Below are 22,389 nucleotides of genomic sequence, written 5' to 3'. Positions count from 1 at the left end.
TTGTTTTTTTGTTTGTTTTATAATTGTCATCCTCATGTGTGTGAAGTGGTATCTCATTGTAGCTTTGATTCATATTTTCCTAATGGCTAATGTTGTTACGCAGCCATATGATTGTCAACCGTTTGCATATCTTTTGAGTCCTGTGTCCATTTGTGAATTGAATTTGTCTTTGGTTGTTTGAATTATAGGAGTTTTAATATAATCCGGATACTAGACCCTTATCAGATTTATGATTTGAAAATATTTTCTCCCATCCTGAAGGTTTTCACTTTACTTTCTTAATAATGTCCTTTGATGTACAAAAGTTTTTAAAAGTTTTTCTTTTGTTGCTTATGCTTTTGGTATCATATCTAAGAATCTATTTCCAAATCCAAGATCATGAAGATTTACCTCTGTTTTCTTCTAAGAATTTTATAGTAATTACCTCTTATATTTAGGTTCTTGATCCAGTTTGAGTTAGTTTTTGTGTGAGGTAAGGGGTACAACTTCATTCTTTTGCAAGTGGATATCTAGTCCTAGTACTGTTTTTTGAAGGGACTGTTTTTTTCCCTATCAAATGGTCTTGGTGCCTTTGTTGAATATCAGTTAACCATAGATATATGGGTTTTCCTGAACTCCCAATTCTGATTCATTGGTCTATATGTCTCCTTATGTTAGTACTACACTGTCATGGTTACTAGAGCTTTGTAGAAAGTTTTGAAATCAAGATGTATGAGTCCTTCAGCTTTGTTCTTTTTCCAGTATTGTTTGGACTGTTTGCAGTCCATTGAAATTCCCTATGAATTTGAGATTTAGCTTTTCCATTTTTGCACAAAAGGCTGTTAAAATTTTGACAGGGATTGCATTGAATTTGTTAGATCACATTGGGTAGTATTGCTATCTTAACAATATTCAGTTTTTGTGATGATTAATTTTGTGTCAACTTGGCTGGGCTATGAAGTGACCAGACATTTCATCAAACATTATTCTGGGTATGTGTGTGAGATTGTTCGTGGATGAGATTAACATTTGAATCTGTGGAGCGAATAAAGCAGGTTGCCATCCCGAATGACTGTGGATCTCATCCAATCAATTGAAGACCTGAATAGAAAAAACAGGCTGAGTAAGAGGAAACTTCACTTACCTGACTGCTGAGCTAGAACATCTGTTTTCTTCTGCCCTCAGACTGGAACTTACTCCATCAGCTCTCCTGATTCTTGGGCTTTCCAGCTTAGACTGGAGCTATACCAGTGGCTCTACTGGGTCTCCAGCTTGCCAACTACAGATCTAGGGACTTCTCAGCTTCCGTAATCACAAGAGCCAATTCCTGAAATCAATTTACCCACATCAAACAGAAAACTAGGAATACAGGGTTCCTTTACACACACACACACACACACACACACACACTGTTGGTTCTGTTTCTCTGGAGAACTCTAACTAATCCAGCCTTCCAATCCATGACCTGGATATCTTTCCATTTTTTTAGGTTTCCTTTAAGTTCTTTCTCAACATTTTGTACTTTTCAGTGTACAAGTCTGTCATCTCCTTGGTTAAATTTATTCCTAGGCATTTCATTCTTTTGGATATTATTATAAATGAAATTGTTTTCTTTATTTTCAGATGGTTCATTACTACTTTATAGAAATACAACTGATTTTCACACATTGATCTTGTTTTCTGCAACTTTGCTGAATGTGTTTATTAACTCTAGTTACTCTTTTTGTAGATGTTTTTGGATTTAAATGGCATGTCATCTGTGAATAGAGATAGTTTTACTTTTTCTTTTCCAATTTGATGCCTTTTCTTTTTCTTGCCTAATTGCCCTGGCTAGAACTTACAATACAGTGTTGAATAGCCTTGATGGAAGTGGGCATCGTTGTTTTGTTCCTGGTTGTAGTGGGAAAGCTTTCACTCTTTCACCATTGAGAATGATGTCAGCGGTGAGTTTTTAATAAAGACCCTTTATCATATTGATGAAATTCCATTGTACTCTGTATTTTTTTACTGTTTTTATCATGAAAAGCAGTTGAGTTTTGACAAATGCTTTTTCTACATCAGTAACAATGGTCATGTTTCCCCCCCACCCCTGCCCCACCTGTTCATTCTCTTACTGTATTAACATTGGTTCGTTTTTTTACTGATTCTCTTTTATGTCATTGGCAATAGCATTTTTAGGCATCCATTTTGACATATTTGTCTAAGCTTTATCTCTTCATTCTTTAGATGTTCAGAGTATATCCTGCCTTTTCATTTCTCCTACCAGCGTCCCACCTCTCATCACACCTGGTTTATTTAGTAGTCGTGTAACTAGTTAAGCTTTCCTTAGTCTTATCCCACTTTGATCTGTTTGTTAACATGTTAACATGCTAGATTAATCCCCTTAAAGTACTACCCCGCCCCAGAATTTCTTCCCTGCTGAGGAACCTGTAATGATTTTTCATTGTTCATCAGATCACATCTAAACTCATCCCGACATGTTGAACCTTTCCTAATCCAATCCCACATCACCTCTCGGTCTCTGTTATTAATAAAAAAGAGACTCTATACACTACAGCCCACCTAATAATACTAACTAAAAATTTTACTATAATTAGATTTCTAAAACTACAAGCATGTAAATTTGACTTCTTATATCTTGCCCAATATTTTCCTAGTTTCTCAATTACCCTTAGCAGAATATTCCTAAAAATGACATTTTCTTTAATTTTTGAAGATGCATTCTATATGACCTTATTGTAACAGTTTCGCAACCCAATTTGTGTTTGGTTCGGGCATGTAGTCAAAGAAGTGAAAAGATACTGTCTTAAAGTGTTCTAAAGGAAGAAGAAAAAAAGCAAAATGCAGGGCAGTGTTCATGTGCATAGACCATTTCTGGAGAGATGTATCAGAAACTATTAATAGTGGTTAATCCTGGGAAATGGGAGTAGGATGGGAAGAAGAGGGAAATTTCCCTTTCATTTTATATCATTTGGTACTGTCGGAATTTCATACACAGTGCATTTGAGATAAAAAGAGGTAAAAAGCTAAAAGCGAATAATTATTAGCTCCTTTTTTTCCTTTTAATTCCAGTTTAAAGCTCTCTATACCATGTAAGAGTGGCTAAATTTTAAAAACTTATAAAGTTTTTTAAAAACATTAGACCAGTTGATCAACTGAAACAGTAATTTTCATCACATACCTAATTTTTGTATCATTAAAATAAGTTATCAAGTAGCCTATTTCAGGGGATTTAGTTGTATTCATGAAAAAACTGCTGTTTGTCATTTTTAGAGAGTCATATGCTCAAGGCACTGTTAAAAAAATTTTAACTTCCAGAGCTGAAAGTGTTTCTAAACCAAAGGGTTTATTTTGCTATTGCTAGCAAACAAACAAACAAAAAACTAGAAGAAGAAAAAGAAGACAGGTGTTGGGGCATGGCGTCTGAACCACAACTGCGTAGCTAGGTAGGAAAGACATGTCTGTTGTTCCAAGTTTTACAAGCGGTTTTATACACCAAGTGGTGGAGGAGGGGAGAAAGACATAAGCTGTTCTGAAAATACTTACATTAGCTGTAGTCAGAGGGGATGGGAGAAGGTGAATCGGCTAATTCTGGGGTAAGTGCAGCAGGTCCTGCAAAGAAGTGTTCCCTCCTGTGGACTGGTCGTGGGCAGGCTGGAAAGTTCATGTGCACATGAGATGCGGAGACTCCTGGGTTCTATGGCGCCTGCCTATTCTCTCTTTTGGATAATCGAGGAAATAGACACCTGGAAATCAATCCTAAATTCCAACAGATATACAGGAATGTGAGCAGCCTTTTATCAGAGCTGGTGCACAGGTATGAACAGGCTAAGTGTTCTGTCTCTTTTACTCTGGCCTGCTGTAATTTTAATTGAGATCATCTCAGAATTTTTTTCTTGTCAGCATGTTAGGTTTCTGTTTTATGAGTAAATGGGACCAACATAGAGTTGTTGCTGGAAGAAAGACTGAAAAAGCACCAGGGCTGTATGGACTGTTCTTGTTTTCTGGAAATTGGAAAGGTTGGTGGCAGTCAGAATTCGTTAAAATCCCATTGTCCAAACTGGATTTCTGGAGTTGCTGCTATATATTTTCTTTGACTCCTGAAGTCAAAGAAACAAAAGAACAAGACAAACAAATTATTATGTTGTTTTTCTTGGGGACATAAGTTTTATTTTACAATTGGAAAACCAGATTTTAATTTTGGAGGGAATTTTATTGGGCATACCATGGTAGTTCTTTGGAGTACATAAAGAAACTTTTATCAGTTATTTACTTAAGCTCCTGGTTCCAGTTCTAAACTGGGTGTTCTAAAGATAAAACTCTAAATTAATAATCTCACAAATTTGCTGTATCTGATCAAAGAGAGTATTAATAAGTTGCAGCAGGATTAGGCCAGCTATTGTTTATTACAAAAACTTGATAGCTTAATGTTTTATTGTCTGTATGATCCTGCTTACTGCTCTTTATGAGCTGAGTTATTGTCTTTGCTATAAGGAAACCTCAGCACTGAGAAGCAGGCTGGATTGCACCAAAACTAAGTAGCTGAGGTCAGAAAGCTTGAGTTCCTTCTTTCTAGAGATTTAGGTGTGCCTCTTTTCTTCACTGCCTCTGGGCAAGAAAAGAGAGGACTGTTTTATGAAAACAATGAATTTAGCTAAGGAAGTGCAAACCTGTTGGCTCTTGTCAGTTACTTTGCTTGATTATGACTGGAGCACAGGCTTTGTCTTGTCTCATGTTGGGTGTGTACTGTGTATACATAGCATAGTTAAACAAAGTTAATATTGAAATCAGCTTCCTGGGAAGTTCCAGGAGAAACTATGAGTTAGCAGTACAGTAGGACCCTAATGAGCTTAGTTTGCCTGTTAACTGTAAAATTAACATGTAATGTATAGTGCTTATTAGGATTTGGGTTGTAGGTACCATTTCAGAAGTTAGGTTTAGCTAAATATAAGACTATGTCATGTCATAGCAGTTGTTCATGTGTCAACAGTGTAGCTTAATCCTTGTGAAATTTGTTGTTCATACTCTTACTAGTTGTCTTGGATTTATCTTTTAATTCAAAATATTTGATGACAAAATAGGTTTTTTACACCTTAGCTTCTAATTCCCAATGAAGATAATGATTCTTACCTTTTAGGGTTATAAGGATTACATGTGTGTGAAGCACCTAAGGTTCCTGGCACAAAGAATGGGTTCAGTAATGTTAGAATTGTTAAGAGCACTGTCCTACGGGTAATTCAAATTAGGTAGCGTGTTGTATAATTCTGGCCTTTATGGAGGCAAGAATTTCACATTTAAAACAATTAGAGAACCACATGATGAGAAATGCCAGGTAAAGACAGCCAGATAGTTTAATTCATTCACAAGCTCATTCGTTCTCTCAACTTAGAAGATTAGAAAGGGGAGAGAATAGTAAGGACCAGAGATCTTGGGAACAACTTTAAGGAAGAGACAAGATGAATATAACCCTTGACTGTATGTTGGCATTCCATGGCTAAACAAATGTAGGAGGTATTACTAAAGATAATAGAAGTAACACTTCAAGGCATGAGAGAATGAGTTTGTGATGTAAGGAATTGTGAAGCAGACAAGGTCGAGCAGGTTACGGGTAGAATCAGGTCATGGTCTTTGAATAGCAAGATGAGGAATTTGGATTTGAATTAGCATGTAGAACATTGTTCTTAGAGGTGCACAAAGTGATTTTATAAAGTTGTCATTTCTGCCCATAGCTTTTAAAAAAGAGAAAAAGTCTAATACCCAAAATATACAAGGAACTCATGAAGCTCAACAACAAAAAAACAAACAATCCAATTAAAAAATGAGCAAAGGACCTGAAGAGACATTTCTCCAAAGAGGACATAAAAATGGCAAATAGACATATGAAAAAATGCTCAATATCACTAATCATCAGAGAAATGCAAATAAAAACCACAATGAGATATCACCTCACCCCAGTTAGAATGGCTATCATCAACAAGACAAATAGTAACAAGTGTTGGAGAGGCTGTGGAGAAAAAGGAACCCTCATACACTGTTGGTGGGAATGCAGACTGGTGCAGCCGCTATGGAAGGCAGTGTGGAGGTTCCTCAAAAAATTATGGATAGAATTACCATATGACCCAGCAATCCCTCTCCTGGGTATCTACTCAAAAAATTTGAAAACATTTATACATAAAGACACATGTGCTCCAATGTTCGTTGCAGCTTTGTTTACGGTGGCCAAGACATGGAAACAACCAATGTCCTTTGATAGTAGATGAATAGATAATGTGGTATATATACACAATGGAATACTATTCTGCCATAAGAAAAGATGAAAATAAGACCATTTGCGACAACATGGATGGATCTTGAGAGTATGATGCTAAGCGAAATAAGTTAGAAAAAGTAGAGAACTATATGATTTCACTGATATGTGGTATATAAACCATAAACAACAAAGAACAAGACAAACAAATGAGAAACAAAAACTCATAGACACAGACAATATTTTAGTGGTTACCAGAGGGTAAGGGGGGGGGCGTGGTAGATGAGTGTAAGGGGGATCAAATATATGGTGATGGAAGGAGAACTGACTCTGGGTGGTGAACACACAATGTGATATATAGATGATGTATTACAGAATTGTACACCCAAAATCTGTGTAACATTACTAGTAATTGTCACCCAATTAACTTTAAAAAAAAAAGGGAAAAAATAAGAGTTTATTTTCCTTTCCTGAGTGTATTATTCTAGATGCATTGATGTGCACTGCTACCTATTATAAAATGGAGAAATGAGAGTGGGGATTTAATCCACAGCCAAATGTAATGATTAGTAAATTATTTAATATTTGTATACTGTATTTCATTAATTGCATTTGTTCGGCATTCTAAAATCTCTGAAATTGAGATGCTCCTTACATTTACTGTCATTCAGGTAGCAGATGTGATGTACTTATTATCTGCACGTGTATGGGCATGGTCATAGCTATTTCTACTGTCATGACAGTTGAGATATATACACTGATTACCACACGGTTAGTTTACTTGTCATTTAAAATGTCTTTACACATTTAAAAAGATTTCAACATTTAAATAAAGACTCAACATCTAAATAAAAAAAAACTGTATGAAGAAAGGCATAGAAATATAATCACAGGATATTGATTTGATTTTTTATGTTTCACATTTTCTTGCAAAGATACAATCAAGTGCTTTATGGGACCTAAGAAAGGAAGATGCCATAGATACAATAAGTTTTGTTACTGAGAAACATGCAGAAGAATTGCCTAACATGCCAGGCGGGCAGTTCACCTGGAAGCAGGGGAAATTGCTTATTTCTCAACATAAATAAGTTTTAGAGCTACAAAAAGCTGGTGTGGTGGATTCATATGTGTCTGGTAGGACTGTCATGAAGGCATTGTGTCATTGATTAAGTGGCAACTATTTTTCTCCCGAGTGGTGCATAAAATAATGCTTTTTATTACTGATGGCAGCTTAGATTCAGCCAATATAGTATTTACCTCAAATAAAGTATTTTCCTGATGATAACTTGTGTAGAACTGATTGTACTATTAAGTAATCAAAGATGTGTTTATATAAAGGCAGGCAAAAAATAGGAAAGTTTCTACTAAGGTGCAAAAGTCAAGGTCAAAATATAAGAATAAAATCTTTGTATTGTTTTGCATTAAATAGGTATTCTTGCCTGTTTTCTTTGTCTTCTCAGATACAGCATGGCATAGAGGTTAGAGTGCAGACTCTGGAGTCAGGCAGCTTGGGGTCAGATCTCAGCTCCGCCCCTTACTAGCAATAACCTTGTGTAAGTTACTTAACCTCTCTGTGCCTCCGTTTTCTGTCAGATGGGTATAATATCTATCTCAGGTTTGTGGTGAGGGTTAAATCAGTTAATACATGTGAAGTGTTTAGAAGAACACCTAGCTAAAAGTGAGCGTGTTCTTTTTTTTTTTACTGGGAATATTTTCTGTGAACCATAAGTATCAGTTGCTATACAGAGTAATTTGAGGTAAAGACGTGATTATCTAACCCATCGTTACCTTCTTGGCTCCAGTTTAAGTTTCATATGCTTCTCATTTCTCCCTTCCAATTATTTCACCTTTTTTGGGAGTATATTGATTTTGAATTTTTAGAAAATTACGTGTGATTGAGAGCTATTAGATTTACATGCTTTTACACAACAAAATCAAATGGAATTAGAATGAGTTTGCAGAAAACTTTTTAATATTTTATTTTTCTAAAGATCCCCTGCTTTGTGTTTCCGGCATTTGCCAAGGCTAACGGAACACCTGCTAGTCTGGTAGTCACTCTCCCAGTGCACAGTGACTTCCTTTGACAAGACTCAGGGCCTCAAAGACTGCTGGTCTCAGCAGGGTTGCGTTCCGTTTCTAGCCTATGACTGTAGCCTGTAACTAGAACAGAAAGAGCGTGCAGGGATGTTTCAGTTAGTTATTTCTAGTTGCATGATACGTAAGTGTTGCACTGGGACCTCAGCTGTTGAAGAACATAGGATACTGTTTCTATTACAGCTGGCAGTGAATGTCGACTGCCTCTTGGGGACATACTACTAACTAAAAGATAGTTAATGGTGAAGCATTAAGGATTGAATCGGGCTTAATTCTTGGATAACCTTAGGAACGGTATAAATTAGATTTCTTCTCACTGAATTAAATTTGAAGTATTTTGTGTTCAATATCCATCTAAATGATCACTATGTCTTCAGTTAGGCCAACCAATTGTTTAAATTGAGCTTACTTGTAAATAACTGTTTTGTGTTAACTTTTGTCTTTGTGCGAAACAGGATAAAATGTTCCAGTGAAGATGTTAAGGCTAAAAAGGGGTTGTAAACTGATCTTGTGGTAGCTGGAATTTACAAGATAGATTTTTTTCATGATTCAGATCAATAAAGAGAAAACATTCCATAGTTTATTCCCCCTGGAATTTTATTTATAATTCAGAAAGTTCTCCCTTTAGCTATAATTCATTTTAAGCAATCAAACCTAAAATTTTAAATATTCTGTTGGTAGGATCATTTGTTAATTACGTGATTGGAAACTTATTGTCAGTGAAAAATGACACACAAATGGCATGTGCAGTGAAGCTTAAAATAGCACATCTTCACATCCATGCAAATTCCCTGGACTCCTTACGTACTGTTTGTTCACAGCAAGAAAAACCTGAGGCTCTTGAAACGTCCTTAAGGCTAGAATAGTACATTTAAATGTTTTATATACCTATAGTTTTACTGTTTTTTCATATTTCTTCCACAAGTGCCAAAAGCATTTTCCACGAGTAAGCTTTTAAAAGAGTAAGATTTGGCATTTCAGAATGTGTGTGACAGTGTTGGGGCTGGGGAGACTTTCCCCGTACCCCTTTAGTCCTTCTGGCTGGTGGAATCATTCAAACGACATAGAGCAGATTAACAGGAGAAAATCAAATTTTAATATGTATTCACTGGGAATTCACATAGGGATGAGAATTCCAAAGACAGGCAAAATGAAGTATGTATGTCATTTTGGACGAAGAAAGGAAGAGAGTCTGGGATTTCAAAGGGGAAATAGGGAATTAAATAGGCATTTCATAGGTAGACCAGAAAATGGCAAACACATTCTTGCTGGGGGACTCAGAAACAATGAGACACACTTGATTCACATGTTAAGGTTCCCTTCCTGAAGCAGGGTTTTCTATCTGAATCTCTGAGCAGGAATGGGGGAGATAACCTTTCCTAATTTTGTTAGGCTTTAATTGTCTTCAGATCAAAATAATCTGCATGGTAGAGTGGCACATTCTAGGGAGATTCGACTGCCTCTATAGTCAATACCTTGTTGCTTAGAGGTTGTCAGTTCTTGAAAGTAAAAAATGCAGGTCTCAGGCCTGGTTATCCAAGATGCTTATACTTACTCTTCAGATGTATCCAAGTTTACTTTCTGATTGACATATATCTGTATGTTTTTCTGTTTGTTTCTCAAATATAGAGCTGCCAAATGCTGTTAAATCAGCTGAGAGAAATCACAGGCATTCAGGACCCTTCCTTCCTTCATGAGGCTCTGAAGGTTAGTTTCAAGGCTTCTGTTACTCACCAGGCTTTAATACAGTTATCCGCATCAGGTTGTGTCAATTCAAGTTATTGTCATGCCTATGAAAATGAAAGTGCATAGAGGGATGGAGGTTCTACAGGTTAAATGACTCATGTTCAACATGTAAATTAGAAGGGCAGGAAGTTGGGGATCAGGAGACTCGCAGTGCAGGGAACCGACCGGGTAGAAGAGGTTTAAGAAACTTACCAACCAGTTGCGTTGTACAGACTTTATATAGACCCTGACTCAAACAAACAAACTGAAAAATATTTGAGTCACGAAAGTCTGAAATGGTTATTCGATATTTTAAAAACTTGTTACTTTTGATATGTAGTAATAGCATTGTGGGTTGTATTTTTTAAAAGATACATTCTGAAATGTTGATTGATGAACTGGTAAGATGCTCAGGATTTACTTCAAAATATCTGGAAAGAGTGTAGGCAGAAGAGATAAAACAAGATTGACTTGATAATTGTCGAAGCTGAATGATGGGTACATGGGGTTCAATTATACATTCCCTTTATTGTTGTAAATGTTGTAAAGTTTTCTTAATAAAAATTAGAAACAACAGAAGTATGGTCACCACTACAGAATATGGTAACTGCTTGACATTTTTTACTGTAGAGGCTGACTTCATCTAGAATCTCTGTGTTAATTGCTAGCCCCCTTTTGGATACATCATGCCTCAGGTATGCTGAAATCAGGAATAGTAACATCCAAAGCAGTGAGAACAAATCTCCAGCAAGATTTCATTTTTGTTTGCATGTTATAGTAAATCAGGGCATAGCAACTCCCTTCCTGTACCTAGGAGTTTGATACATGCTCTCAGCGTAATAGACTAACTATTCTGCATCATACTCCTTTTTTCTACTTTCTATCCTAGAATTATGCCTAGACTTACTCGATATGTCACCAGGGTAGTAAGGAGTTATAACCAAAAAACTCACTCACTACTTATTTTAAATGTAATGCTTTACTTTTGAAATTTCTTATTTTTGCCTCTCCTTAGGCCAGTAATGGTGACATCACCCTGGCAGTCAATCTTCTCACTGATGAAAGAGTTAAGGAGCCCAATCAAGACACTGTTGCTACAGAACCATCTGAGGTAGAGGGGAGTGCTGCCAACAAAGAAATATTAGCAAGTAGGTATATCCTGTCTTCGTCCTGCTCGGAACTAACAAAAAATAAGAGATGAGTGTGTGTGTTTCCTATCAATTCCGTCAATCCTTTGGAAATAATGGTAATGATAGCTAATTATTGAACCGTTACTATGTGTACAATTCTAAGCACTTGCATGGATTCATTCATCCATTTATTCATTCAGCATTTACTTAATGAGCACCTACTAAGTACCAAACAGTCTTTTAGGCACTGGAGGTGAACAAAAGAAACAAGAATCCCTGCTTTCATTTGGCTTATTTTTTCGTGCAGAGATGAACAAATAAATAAATTACATAGGATATTAGAACATAAGTGCCATGGAGAAAAGTAGAGAATGAAATAAAAGACATGAAAAAGGAGTTCTGAGGATTGGATTTTAAATAGGATAGGCCTTTGAGAAGGGTTGAAGAAGTCATTTGAGGCCTTAACATGAGAGTATACACTGGCTTGCTTAAGGAGCAGCAAGGAGGCCAGAACTGAGGTTTGGTGAGTGAGGAGGGCAGTAAGAGAAGAGGCCGCAGAGGGAACAGGAGGCAGATCATAGGGAGCCTTCACAGGAGTTGGCTTTTACTCTGAGTTAGGTGGCTAGCCATTAGAGAGTTTGGAGGAGAGGAATGATGTAAACTGGTTTTCATTTTCTAAGGATCATTCTGATAACTACGTTGGAAACCAAATGTAGGGGAATGGGTAGTGAGTGTGGGTGAGAGCAGGGAGGCCAGGACCAGTCAGGAGGCTATTGATGTTGGCATGGCCAGGATGTAGTGGGGGAGGGGTGAGAAGCGCTTGCTACCTACCGTGTTGCCCCGAAAATAAGACCTAGCAGGACCATCAGCTCTAATGCGTCCTTTGGAGCAAAAATTAATATAAGACCCATTCTTATTTTAATATAACAAAACCGGGTATAATATAATAAATATAATATGATATAATATGATATAATATGATACCGGGTCTTATATAATATTAGACTGGGTCTTATATTAATTTTTGCTTCAAAAGACGCATTAGAGCTGATGGTCTGGCTAGGTCTTATTTGCGGGGAAACATGGTATATAGGATTTGCTTACAGAAGAGATAAGCGTTGTGAAAGAAAGGGGAGTTAAAGGTGACTCCAGGTTTTTTTTGTTTCCCTAAGCGGCTGAAAGAATGGGGTTGCACTTAACTGACATGGAAATAACTGCAGATGGAGCAAATTTTGGGTAGAAGATGAAGAGATCGGTTTTGGCAATATTAAATTTGAGATGCCTGCTAGACATTCAGGTGGTGTGTCAAAAAGGCAGTGGCGAGCCACCCTAGGCTGGAGATAGATAAAACTTGGAATTATAAACCTGTAAATGGTATGTAAAGTTACGAGATTAAATGAACTCTTCAAGAGAGTGGGTGTAGAGAAGAGAAAAGTTTCGGTGACTAAGCAGTGGGTGCTCCCAATGTGGAGAGTGGCTCCTCCTGGGGAGATGAAGAGTGTCCAGGGAGTCGGAGGAAGATCAGAAGAACCAAGAGAGTGATACTCTGCTTCCAGGAGAAGGGAACCGTCAGTCGGGTCAGATGGTGTTAATGCATATTTGGGCTGTTTGCAATTTTGAGAGATTCTCAATGATGCTGGTATGAATATTCTTGTATATGTCTTTGGAACACATAGTGACTTTTTTCAGTCAACTTTTTTTTTTTTCCGGAGACTTACCACGTTGAAAGTTATAACTGTAGTTCTTTTATTTTCACTGGTGTATAGTATTTCATGGTCTGAATATACCAGTTTATGTATTTATTGACTTTGGGGTTGTTTCAGATTTTTTTGCTATGATAAGCAAGGCTGCTGAGGGCTATTTTGATTCATGTAACTTGTGCATGGCTAAGGATGTTGAGCATCTTTTCATGTGCTTATTGGCCATCTGTATATCTTCTTTGGAGAAATGTCTATCAAAATTCTTTGCCCATTTTATTTTATTTTTATTAATTTATTTTTTTTAAGGAGGGCGCAGCTCACAGTGGCCCATGCAGGGATTAAACCAGCAACCTTGGTATTATTAGCACCATGCTCTAACTAACTGAGCTAACCGGCCACCCCCTCTTTGCCCATTTTAAATATTGGGTTATTTGTCTTTTCATTATTTAGTTGAGTTCTTTAGATACTCTGTATATAGGTCCGTTACCAGATACATGATTTGCAAAAATTTTTTCCCATTCTATGAGTTGTGTTTTCACTTTCTTGATGGTGTCCTTTGAAGCCCAAAGGTTTTTCATTTTTATATCAAATTATCTATTTTTTGATTGTTTGTGCTTTGTACCATGTTTCCCCCAAAATAAGACCTAGCCAACGATCAGCTCTCATGTGTCTTTTTGAGCAAAAATTAATGTAAGACCCGGTCTTATTTTACTATAAAACCGGGTCTTATATTATATAATATAAGACCGGGTATAATATAATATAATATAATTAATGTAATATAATATAATAATACCGGGTCTCATATAATATATAATATAAGACCCAGTCTTATATAATATTATGTAAGATTATATAATCTTATATAATATATGTTATGTATATTTTTATATAATATATTATATAATATTTATATATATTGTAATTATATATAATATAATTACAATTATGTATAAAACAATACTACATAATATTATATAATATTATATTAATTTTTGCTCCAAAAGACGCATTAGAGCTGATGGTCTGGCTAGGTCTTTTTTTCAGGGAAACATGCTATATCATCTGTAAGATGCCATTGCTTAATCCAAGGTCACAAAGATTTACACCTGTGTTTTCATCTACGAGTTTTGTAGTTTAGCTCTTATCATGAGTGCTTGATCCACTGTAAGTTCATTTTTGTTCATTTTGGAAGTTAAAAGTCATTCTTTGCGTGTGAATATCCAGTTTGTTCCAGCAACATTTGTTGAAAAGATGTTCTTTCCCTGTTGCATTTTCTTGGTCCCTGTGGTGAAAACCACTTGACCATAAATATGAGGGCTTATTGCTGGACTCTCCGTTCTGTGTGTTTGTCCTCATGTCACTAGTACACAGTCTTGATTACCACAGTTTTGTATCTTTTTTATTTTTTTATTTTTAAATTCAATGCTCTTTATTGTTTACATATAGAAATTCACTTAACTTTTTGTACGTTGATCTTTTATCTAACCACATTTTATTAATTATAACTTTTTTTAAAGATTATTTTGTCACTTCTAGGTGATAATTACCTGAATTATGACAGCTTTGTTATTTTCCAATTCTTATATTTAATATATATTTTTTAATTTTTAAAAAAATTTTTATTGGGAAGTATTGGGGAACAGTGTGTTTCTCCAGGGCCCATGAGCTGCAAATACTTGTCCTTCAATCTAGTTGTGGAAGGTATGGCTCTGCTCCAAGTCCAGTCGCCATTTTCAGTCTTTAGTTGCAAGAGGCACAGCCCACCATCCCATGTGGGAATTGAACCGGCAACCTTGTTGTTGAGAGCTCACACTCTAACCAACTGAGCCATCCGGCAGCCCCTCCGGAAGCTAATCTAGTTGTGGAGAGCGCAGCTCACTGGCCCATGTGGGAATCGAACCGGCAACCCTGTCGTTCAGAGCTCGAGCTATAAGCAACTGAGCCATCCAGCCGCCCCCTAGAAAAATATTTTTATATTGCATTGACCAGAATTTTCAGAACCATAGTGAATAAAAGCCCTGATAGTAGACATCTTTGTCGCAGTCTTGCTTTTAGAAGAAATGTGTTTAGCATTTCAGCGTTAAGTATAAAGTTTGCTGTGGGCTTTTCATGAATACTCATTCTCAGCCTAAAAATATTCTCTCTTCCTAATTGGCCTGGAATTTTTATTCCTGAATAGAGATTGAAAGTTATCAAATACCTTTTCAATTAGCAATAATCGCGCCTCGGATAAACCTCATTGGCTACGATACTGCCACTGCGCAAAGCTCAAATACCTTTTCTGTATCTATTGAGATTATCGTTTTTCCTTTAACTGTTAAGATAGTGAACTGTACAAATCTATTTTCTAATGTTAATTCAATATTTCATTCCTGTAGTGAACTCAACTTGGTCTTAACATTGTTTAAGTTTTTTTGCATCTGTGATCATGTGTGAGTTTGTCATTTGCCCTTTCTCTTAACTGTTTTTGATTGGTTTGAGATATTCAGAGTGATATTGACCGCATCAAATGAGTTGAGGAGCATGTCCTCTATCCTCTAGAATAGTTTGTGTGAGATAGATCGAAAAGATCCATTCTTTGAATGTGCAGTATTTAGCCGATGTTTTACAGTGATAAGTAAAGAGATTATAAATATGTAACCTACAGATATTTTTGACTCTGGAATAAGACTGCAAAAGAAAGTATTTGATTCATTGCCTTTTAGCAGCTTTTCACGACTGTACTATTAGCTAATCTTAAGGTTACAATAGCTGTAAGGTATTCATTTTATGCTGACATAGCGTTATAAAATTGTTGGTAAACAGATGAGGCATTGTAGTGAAAGGTAGGGAGTGTATCTAGTTTTGTGAATGCTTTTACTGTTTTTCCTGCAATATAGACTGAAAGACAGTGTTTCCTGCATGTAGACTAATTTTTAATTTATCTTATAGAAGTAATTGACCTTACTCATGATAACAAAGATGATCTCCAGGCTGCCATTGCTTTGAGTCTACTGGAGTCCCCCAAAGTTCAAGCTGATGGAAGAGATCTTAACAGGTTATTGATTTAATTTATAGTCTCTGCTCCTCACCTTAGTGTGTAGGTCAAAGGCAATAGCTCTGTGAATGCCACTGAGGAACAATTCTCCCAAGCTTCTTGAACTGCACCTCAATGAAATTTCTTTTAGGAAAAAATGGAAATTCACATGACCTTACTTACTCTGGATCACTTTTGAAAAAGCCAGAATTATCACAAGTGTCTTATTGCAGCCTGTGGCTTCTTGAGTAGAAGCCTGCAGGTATTGTAGGTCATAATTGCTAATTGATGGGGGGAAACCCACCCTAGTGCAAGTATCCAATAAATTTGTATGCCCTTTTTAAACTTCGAGCTTTTGTAAACTTTGAGGGTTATGTTGGCTATTTAAAAATTAAATTATGACTCAACTACCCTGTCTCAGAAGAGAATAGGGAATATATTTTTTAAATTGGTACTAATTTGGTGATTGTCTAGAATTGTCCATAAATACCCAGGTCCAATGGTAGCCTATCAGTTTCCGGACATATTCATTCCCTCATACTGTTGAGTTATTTCTTTCAGGGAAACACAGGGCCGTGGTTTGTGTGCTAGAGTTTGGAGGCTCTTATCTTTAGCAGGGTGTCTCTCTTGCCTCCTTCAACGACACGGTCTGAGCTAGAGCACTGTTGTTGAAATCCAAAATTTTTAATATGGTAGCCATAAGTAGTATTGATCTCGACTCAGTTCCATCATGGACCTTATTGGTAATAATGTCTGTTATGAAAGGATTAACATCTCTTTGTTTAAATCATACTTTTCACTTACGCTGTAATCTTATAGTTACTATAGAGCCAGTAATTACATAGTAAATGGTTTCTCTGGCATTTTGAATTACTTATGAAAGGTTACCAGCATCCTCCGTATAGTATATTGTCTTTTAACTTTTTCTTTTTTTCATGTGTGGTGTTGGTACAATACAGGATGCAGGAGGCAACCTCTGCAGAAACTAAGCGCTCAAAGAGAAAACGCTGTGAAGTCTGGGGAGAAAATCCCAATCCCAACGACTGGAGGCGAGTTGATGGTTGGCCAGTTGGGCTGAAAAATGTTGGCAATACATGTTGGTTTAGTGCTGTTATTCAGGTATGATATTTTTAAAAGACAACTGTGTCTTCTGCAAACAATTTTGGAATTTATTAAACTGAAATGTGAGAAACAGATCTTTAAAAAAAATGGACACAGATATATAAAACTGGGGAGTTTTCCCCATGGCATTATTGTGTTTTGGTGCTTTCTTATGTATTGGATTTAGATCTGGTGTCTACATTGGGCAATACTAAAACAAAATCTTCTGTGGTTGTAAATATGTTGAGTAAGTGTTTTGGATCAGCATTTAGTGAATACTGTATTATAGCAAAGCAAGAGTTAACAAGGAGAAATCAGTTGTTGGGAGACTTTCATAGATATCCAGGCAGGCAGTGATGGTGGCCTGGAATAGAGAAGTGGCGTAAGCCATGGAAAGAGAGAAGTAAAAGCTTGTAGAGGCAATTAGGAGATCAAATCTACAGGATTTAGTGAGTGACTAGATTCAGGATCTACACATTCAAGAGAGAGCTGAGAAAGGCTCCCAGGGTTTCTCGTGTAAGTAGCCAGGTGGATGATGGTGCCATTTGACACTGGAGGAGTCTGTGTGTTTTGAGTGTTAAGAGTGGGATTTCAGTTCAGTTGTACACATGCTGAGTTTGAGGTGCCACGTAGAGATACCTATATAAATCTGTAGTTCAGTAAAGAGATCTGGGCTGCTGGTAATTCTGGGAATGATAACAGATGGTGATAAAGCAAAGGGCGTGGATAAATTCTCCTAGAGAGAGAGTTGCCACTAGAAGTGTCTCCAGGCATTAAACCTAACATGGCCATGATGCAGCACTTGATCCCGCCCCTGCAGTCTTCGCCATCATAGCACTTGACGTAATACCTGACTCAGCTCCTCAGCCAAACACGGAGTCCTCCTTTTCCACACACAATATCCGTGGATTCATTCAGTTTGCTTTGCACCTGGCATTGTTTTAGCACTGGGGAAACAGCAGTGAATAAAATGGCCCTGACTTTCATGGAGTTTACTTTTAAAATAGTGGAACAGACAGTAAACAAAATATGGATCAGGTGGTGATAAGTGTCATAAAGACAAATGACACTTACCTCTAGGTAAGAGGGCCTAGAGAGGGAAGGACTGTTGTTTACATAGCGGGGTTAGGTATGGCTTTTTAAATAAGATGGGCATTTGAGCAGAGGCGAGGAAATGAGCCATATAATTACACAAAGAATATTTCATGTAATTACATAAAGAACATTATAGACAGAGGGAACAGCAAGTAAAAAGACCTAGGTTCAGGAGCTTGCTTAATGAGTTGGGAAATAGCAAGAAGGCTGAAACTGAGTGATGGGGGAGAGGGTAGACAGACAGCAATGAGGTTAGAAAGGTCGTAGAGTGGGCTGGGGAGCTTGGGGTCATGATGAAGATTTAGAGATTATATATGAGACAAGAAAGTACTGGGAGCTTTGGAGCAGAGAATTGATATCCTGCTTCCTTTTTAAAGGGATCACTGGCATCTGTTGAGAATAGAATTTAGGAGAGTAATGTAGAATTAAGGACATCAGTCAGTTCTTTCCTAGAGAGAGATTGAGAACCATCCCTGGATTCACATACCTTTCAGCTTTCACTCCTATGACAGATACTGAAAAGAGTTAGCAGACAGAGAGGATAACTGAGTGAGGTTTCTGAGAAAGCCTGAGGGCAGAATATAGAACACACAGGGAGGGAATACCGTGTTTCCTCGAAAATAAGACCTAGCCGGACAATCAGCTCTAATGCGTCTTTTGGAGCAAAAATTAATATAAGACCCAGTTTTATTTAACTATAAATATAAGACCGGATATAACATCATATCACATCCATAACATAACGCGATATAATTAATATAATGTAATATAATACTGGCTCTTATATTAATTATTGTTCCAAAAGACGCATTAGAGTTGATTGTCCGGGTAGGTCTTATTTTCAGGGAAACACAGGAAAAGGGCAAAGGAGTAATAGGGGAAAGGAGAAGGAAGAAATGGTGACTGCAAGTTAAAGTTCATATAGTTCCTCTGTGAAATTAGCAGCCATTTTCTGACACAGTGTGGAGAAGGAATAGAATCAGATTTTAAATGGAGTGAAAGTTTAAAAGAGTTGTTGTAGACAGTGGGAAACCAGTTGGCACCAGAATACAATTGTAGGATTTCTAAAAATTTGAAGGTCTACTTGACCTTGAATGTATGGTGATATTAATGTGTTCTATTTCTGTTGGGACTTCCTCTTAACAGTTAAATGGAAAATTAAATTCACTCAGGTTGGAGGATTTCTGTACAATGAAAGGACAAAAGCACAGTTTGAGATTTTAATGAAGGATGGTTAAAGAGCATGGAGTCAAAAGTAGAGAGAAGGAAAAAATGAAGATAGGGGGCAGCTAATGTTAGGGAGAAAGGAAAGAAGTCAGTTCGTTTGGGTTTCTGGTGAAGTTAAAGAACAGATTTCCTGTGGGTAGTTGAACAAATAAGCCAGAAGACAGGTTATGGTTTAAGAGTGAGACTTTCTGAATTTGTGGTCTGAGAATTGGTGGTTTTTCAGGTGTTAACATACCTGGCTATAGTCTTGGATGTGGGTATAGAGATGGAATGGAGGAATACATCACTAGAGAAAAGATGTTCAGGAAGTCAAAGCGTCCCTGAGCTGAAGGGATGAACATGTGACCTTCAGCAAATACCAGTTGAACCCCTACTGTAGGTCTAGTACTGTTCTAGGCCCTTGAGAGATAGGAGTGAACAAAACCGAAACAGCCTAGCCATTATGGGCTTAAAATTCTTGTGAGGGAAGACAGATAAGGAACAATAAACTGAAAAACTAGTTAACTAAATAAATATGTATAATATGTTAGACTGTGATTGTACTAGAAAAAAGAGCAGGGTAGGGGAGATGAGAATTGCTGCAGGAGAGATGGGAGCAGATTGTAATATAAACTAGGATGTTAGGCCAGGGAGATGAGACTGGAGTAAATGCCAGAGACACAGGAGTTGAGGGAGTGAGCCAGGCAGCTATAGGGGAAGAACATTCCAGGGAGAGCAAACCACGGGTCAGTACCTTCCGATGGGAGTATTGTGTTCACAGGACGTCAAGGAGTTCTGAGGAGGCTGCAGTGCTAGGAGCAGAGCGGGGAGTCATTGGAGATGAGGCTGGAAAGGTAACTTGTCTTTTATTTGAGTGAGATGGAGAGTCGCTGAGGGTTTTGAGCAGAGGCGTGATGAACTCTCTGACCTGAATTTTAAATGGCTCACTCTGCCTACTGTGGGGGGAGTAGATGGAGTGGACAGGGTACAAGTGGAGAGACCTCCTGTGGAAGCTGTTGCAGTCATCCAGGTAAGAGGTGTTGGTAGCCTGGACTAAGCTGGGGGCTGTGGAAGTAGAGAGAGGTTAGATTCTTGCTTTCTTCTGAAGGCAGAGCTGCTGTTTCGTGGGTTGGGTGTTGACTAAAGTTACCTAGGAGGATGACAGGACTTGGGATGGTAAGAAGAGCCATTACCAACCGGATGTTAGTCTTCAGTGAGTCAGGGGCTTAATTTTGGTCGTTTTAGGAAGATAGAACAAGCTGCATGGCAAGTGGAGTGGTACAAGGGAAGTCCTGGGGGCAAGGAGACCACGTTCCGTGATCCAGGTGAGCAGTGTTGCGAGTTTAAGCCCCGCAGCTGATAGGGACTGATAGGGGGGAGGTGGTTATAAATAGCACTCCAGAGGCTGAGTCCAAGGGACTTCTTTCTTGTTGGATGTAGATGGTTAAGAAAGGAGAAGGATTAGAAGGTTATTCTGAAGGTCTAAACTTTGATGACTGGAGGAGAAGGATGTAATTAAATGATACAGAGAATAAAGAGAAGAAGCAGATGTTGAAGGATCATACCAATATTGGATAGGGAAATAGAGAGTTCACTTTTGTGGTTTTTAAGAATAATGACACCTTTGGGGCAAGCTCGATTTTGGAGTGGAGTGATGTGACTGAGAATGTAAAGGCATTTTTCTCATGGTAGAACAGAAATCCTGGAAAATGTAAGGGGGTGCTGAGCAGAGTAGGAATGCAACCAGGAGGAATGGCGATGTGTTAGGTAGACAGGTGAGGTGGAAAGAGAGGACAGTGGGCTGATACAGAGCTAAGCAATCTCTCTCTATCTCCAGCTAGAACTTTGGTATAACAGCGTGACTTGACTTGAAATTCCCTGTGCCACTGTACACTTACCCTAGTGGTCGAACTCGGTAAGGTGTGCGATCGGCTGAGGGAAGTTGCAGGCTTAGTGTCTGCCCAGGATGCTGCTTCAAGAGCTCCAGCTTGCAGGCGGGAGGGGCTTTCATCTGAGGAGTATGTTGGGATGAGAAGTTCTAGTCGTACCAGGGATTTCAAAATAAACCAGGAATTTTAAAGAAAACCAGGGATTTAAAAAACACACAACATTATCTTTCAAGAGATAATCATAGTGGGAAAATGTATGATTTCTAAAACAATGGAGTCCTCCCCAGTTCTGCCAGCAAGAAATACCTGCTGTTAAAAATTTTTAAGTATAATACTATTACAAAGAGTGGAGACTAGTAAACACCGCTGTTCTCACCACCCAGCTTTCTAACTGTAATAAATGTTACAAATCTCTGTACTATTGAGTCTCTGTTGTTACCTACCTGGTCACATCCTCCCTGCCCCTCAGATGTAACCACACATGTATATATCCCTAAACAATATGTAATATTGTTTATGTATAATTATACTTAATACGAATAATATAATACTGTATTTTTCTGCAACTTTTTTTCAAAATATATTTCTGAGATTTAGCTGTTGATACATGTAGCCCTTGATCGGTCATTTTCACTGCTGTGTAGCAGTCCCTTTTATGAAAACATTTTTTCTATAAAATTGTTTTAATGACTACATATAGTCTATTGTATAAACGTACTCAATCTGTTCCTCTTGTTAACCATTAGGTTGTCTCTAGGTTTTTCCGAAAAGAATGAACATTCTTTCAGCTACGTTTTTATGCATAGCCATTATTATTTCCTTAGACATAACAGAAGTACAATTACTGCATTGACAGTTATACGTACTTGTAAGGTAAAAGAAGTATTTTTTTGCTGCAGTTATTTTGAAAGAAAGGCTATGAATCCATTTCTTTCTCTATTTCAGTCTCTCTTTCAATTGCCTGAATTTCGAAGACTTGTTCTCAGCTATAGTCTGCCACAGAGTGTGCTTGAAAATTGTCCAAGTCACACAGTAAGTTGCTGTTGCGGAATCTTCACCGTTGTTTAGTCCTTTTTATCCCGAGAGGTTTCAAATGTTGGGTTAAAGCTGGTAACTGTGGTGCTCTTTTGCTTGTGCTAAATTGTTTTCATTTCCAAATGGCTCTTTTTCCTTTTTTTGTGACAAGAAATAAGGTTTTTCAAAA

General features: G+C 37.5%; 1 protein-coding gene across 3 annotated transcripts in view; it reads left to right on the top strand.

The window, feature by feature from the left end:
• The window catches only part of USP28 (ubiquitin specific peptidase 28), a 59,897-nt gene that overhangs the window by 8,260 nt on the left and 29,248 nt on the right, over positions 1 to 22,389 (top strand). For 2 of the 3 annotated variants that reach the window (XM_081063843.1, XM_081063845.1), the window contains exons 2-6: positions 9,950 to 10,027; positions 11,061 to 11,193; positions 15,810 to 15,915; positions 16,854 to 17,013; positions 22,131 to 22,217. In XM_081063843.1, the coding sequence (XP_080919969.1) occupies positions 9,950 to 10,027; positions 11,061 to 11,193; positions 15,810 to 15,915; positions 16,854 to 17,013; positions 22,131 to 22,217 (564 nt within the window). Of the gene's footprint in view, positions 1 to 7,691; positions 7,780 to 9,949; positions 10,028 to 11,060; positions 11,194 to 15,809; positions 15,916 to 16,853; positions 17,014 to 22,130; positions 22,218 to 22,389 lie in introns of those variants that run through there. The other variant, XM_081063844.1, reaches the window with a different exon arrangement.

The sequence above is a fragment of the Rhinolophus hipposideros genome, assembly GCF_964194185.1.
Source record: "Rhinolophus hipposideros genome assembly, chromosome: 10".
Classification (NCBI taxonomy): domain Eukaryota; kingdom Metazoa; phylum Chordata; class Mammalia; order Chiroptera; family Rhinolophidae; genus Rhinolophus; species Rhinolophus hipposideros.
The sequence above is the reverse complement of the archived record's forward strand: the minus strand, read 5'-3'. Positions and strand labels throughout refer to the sequence as shown.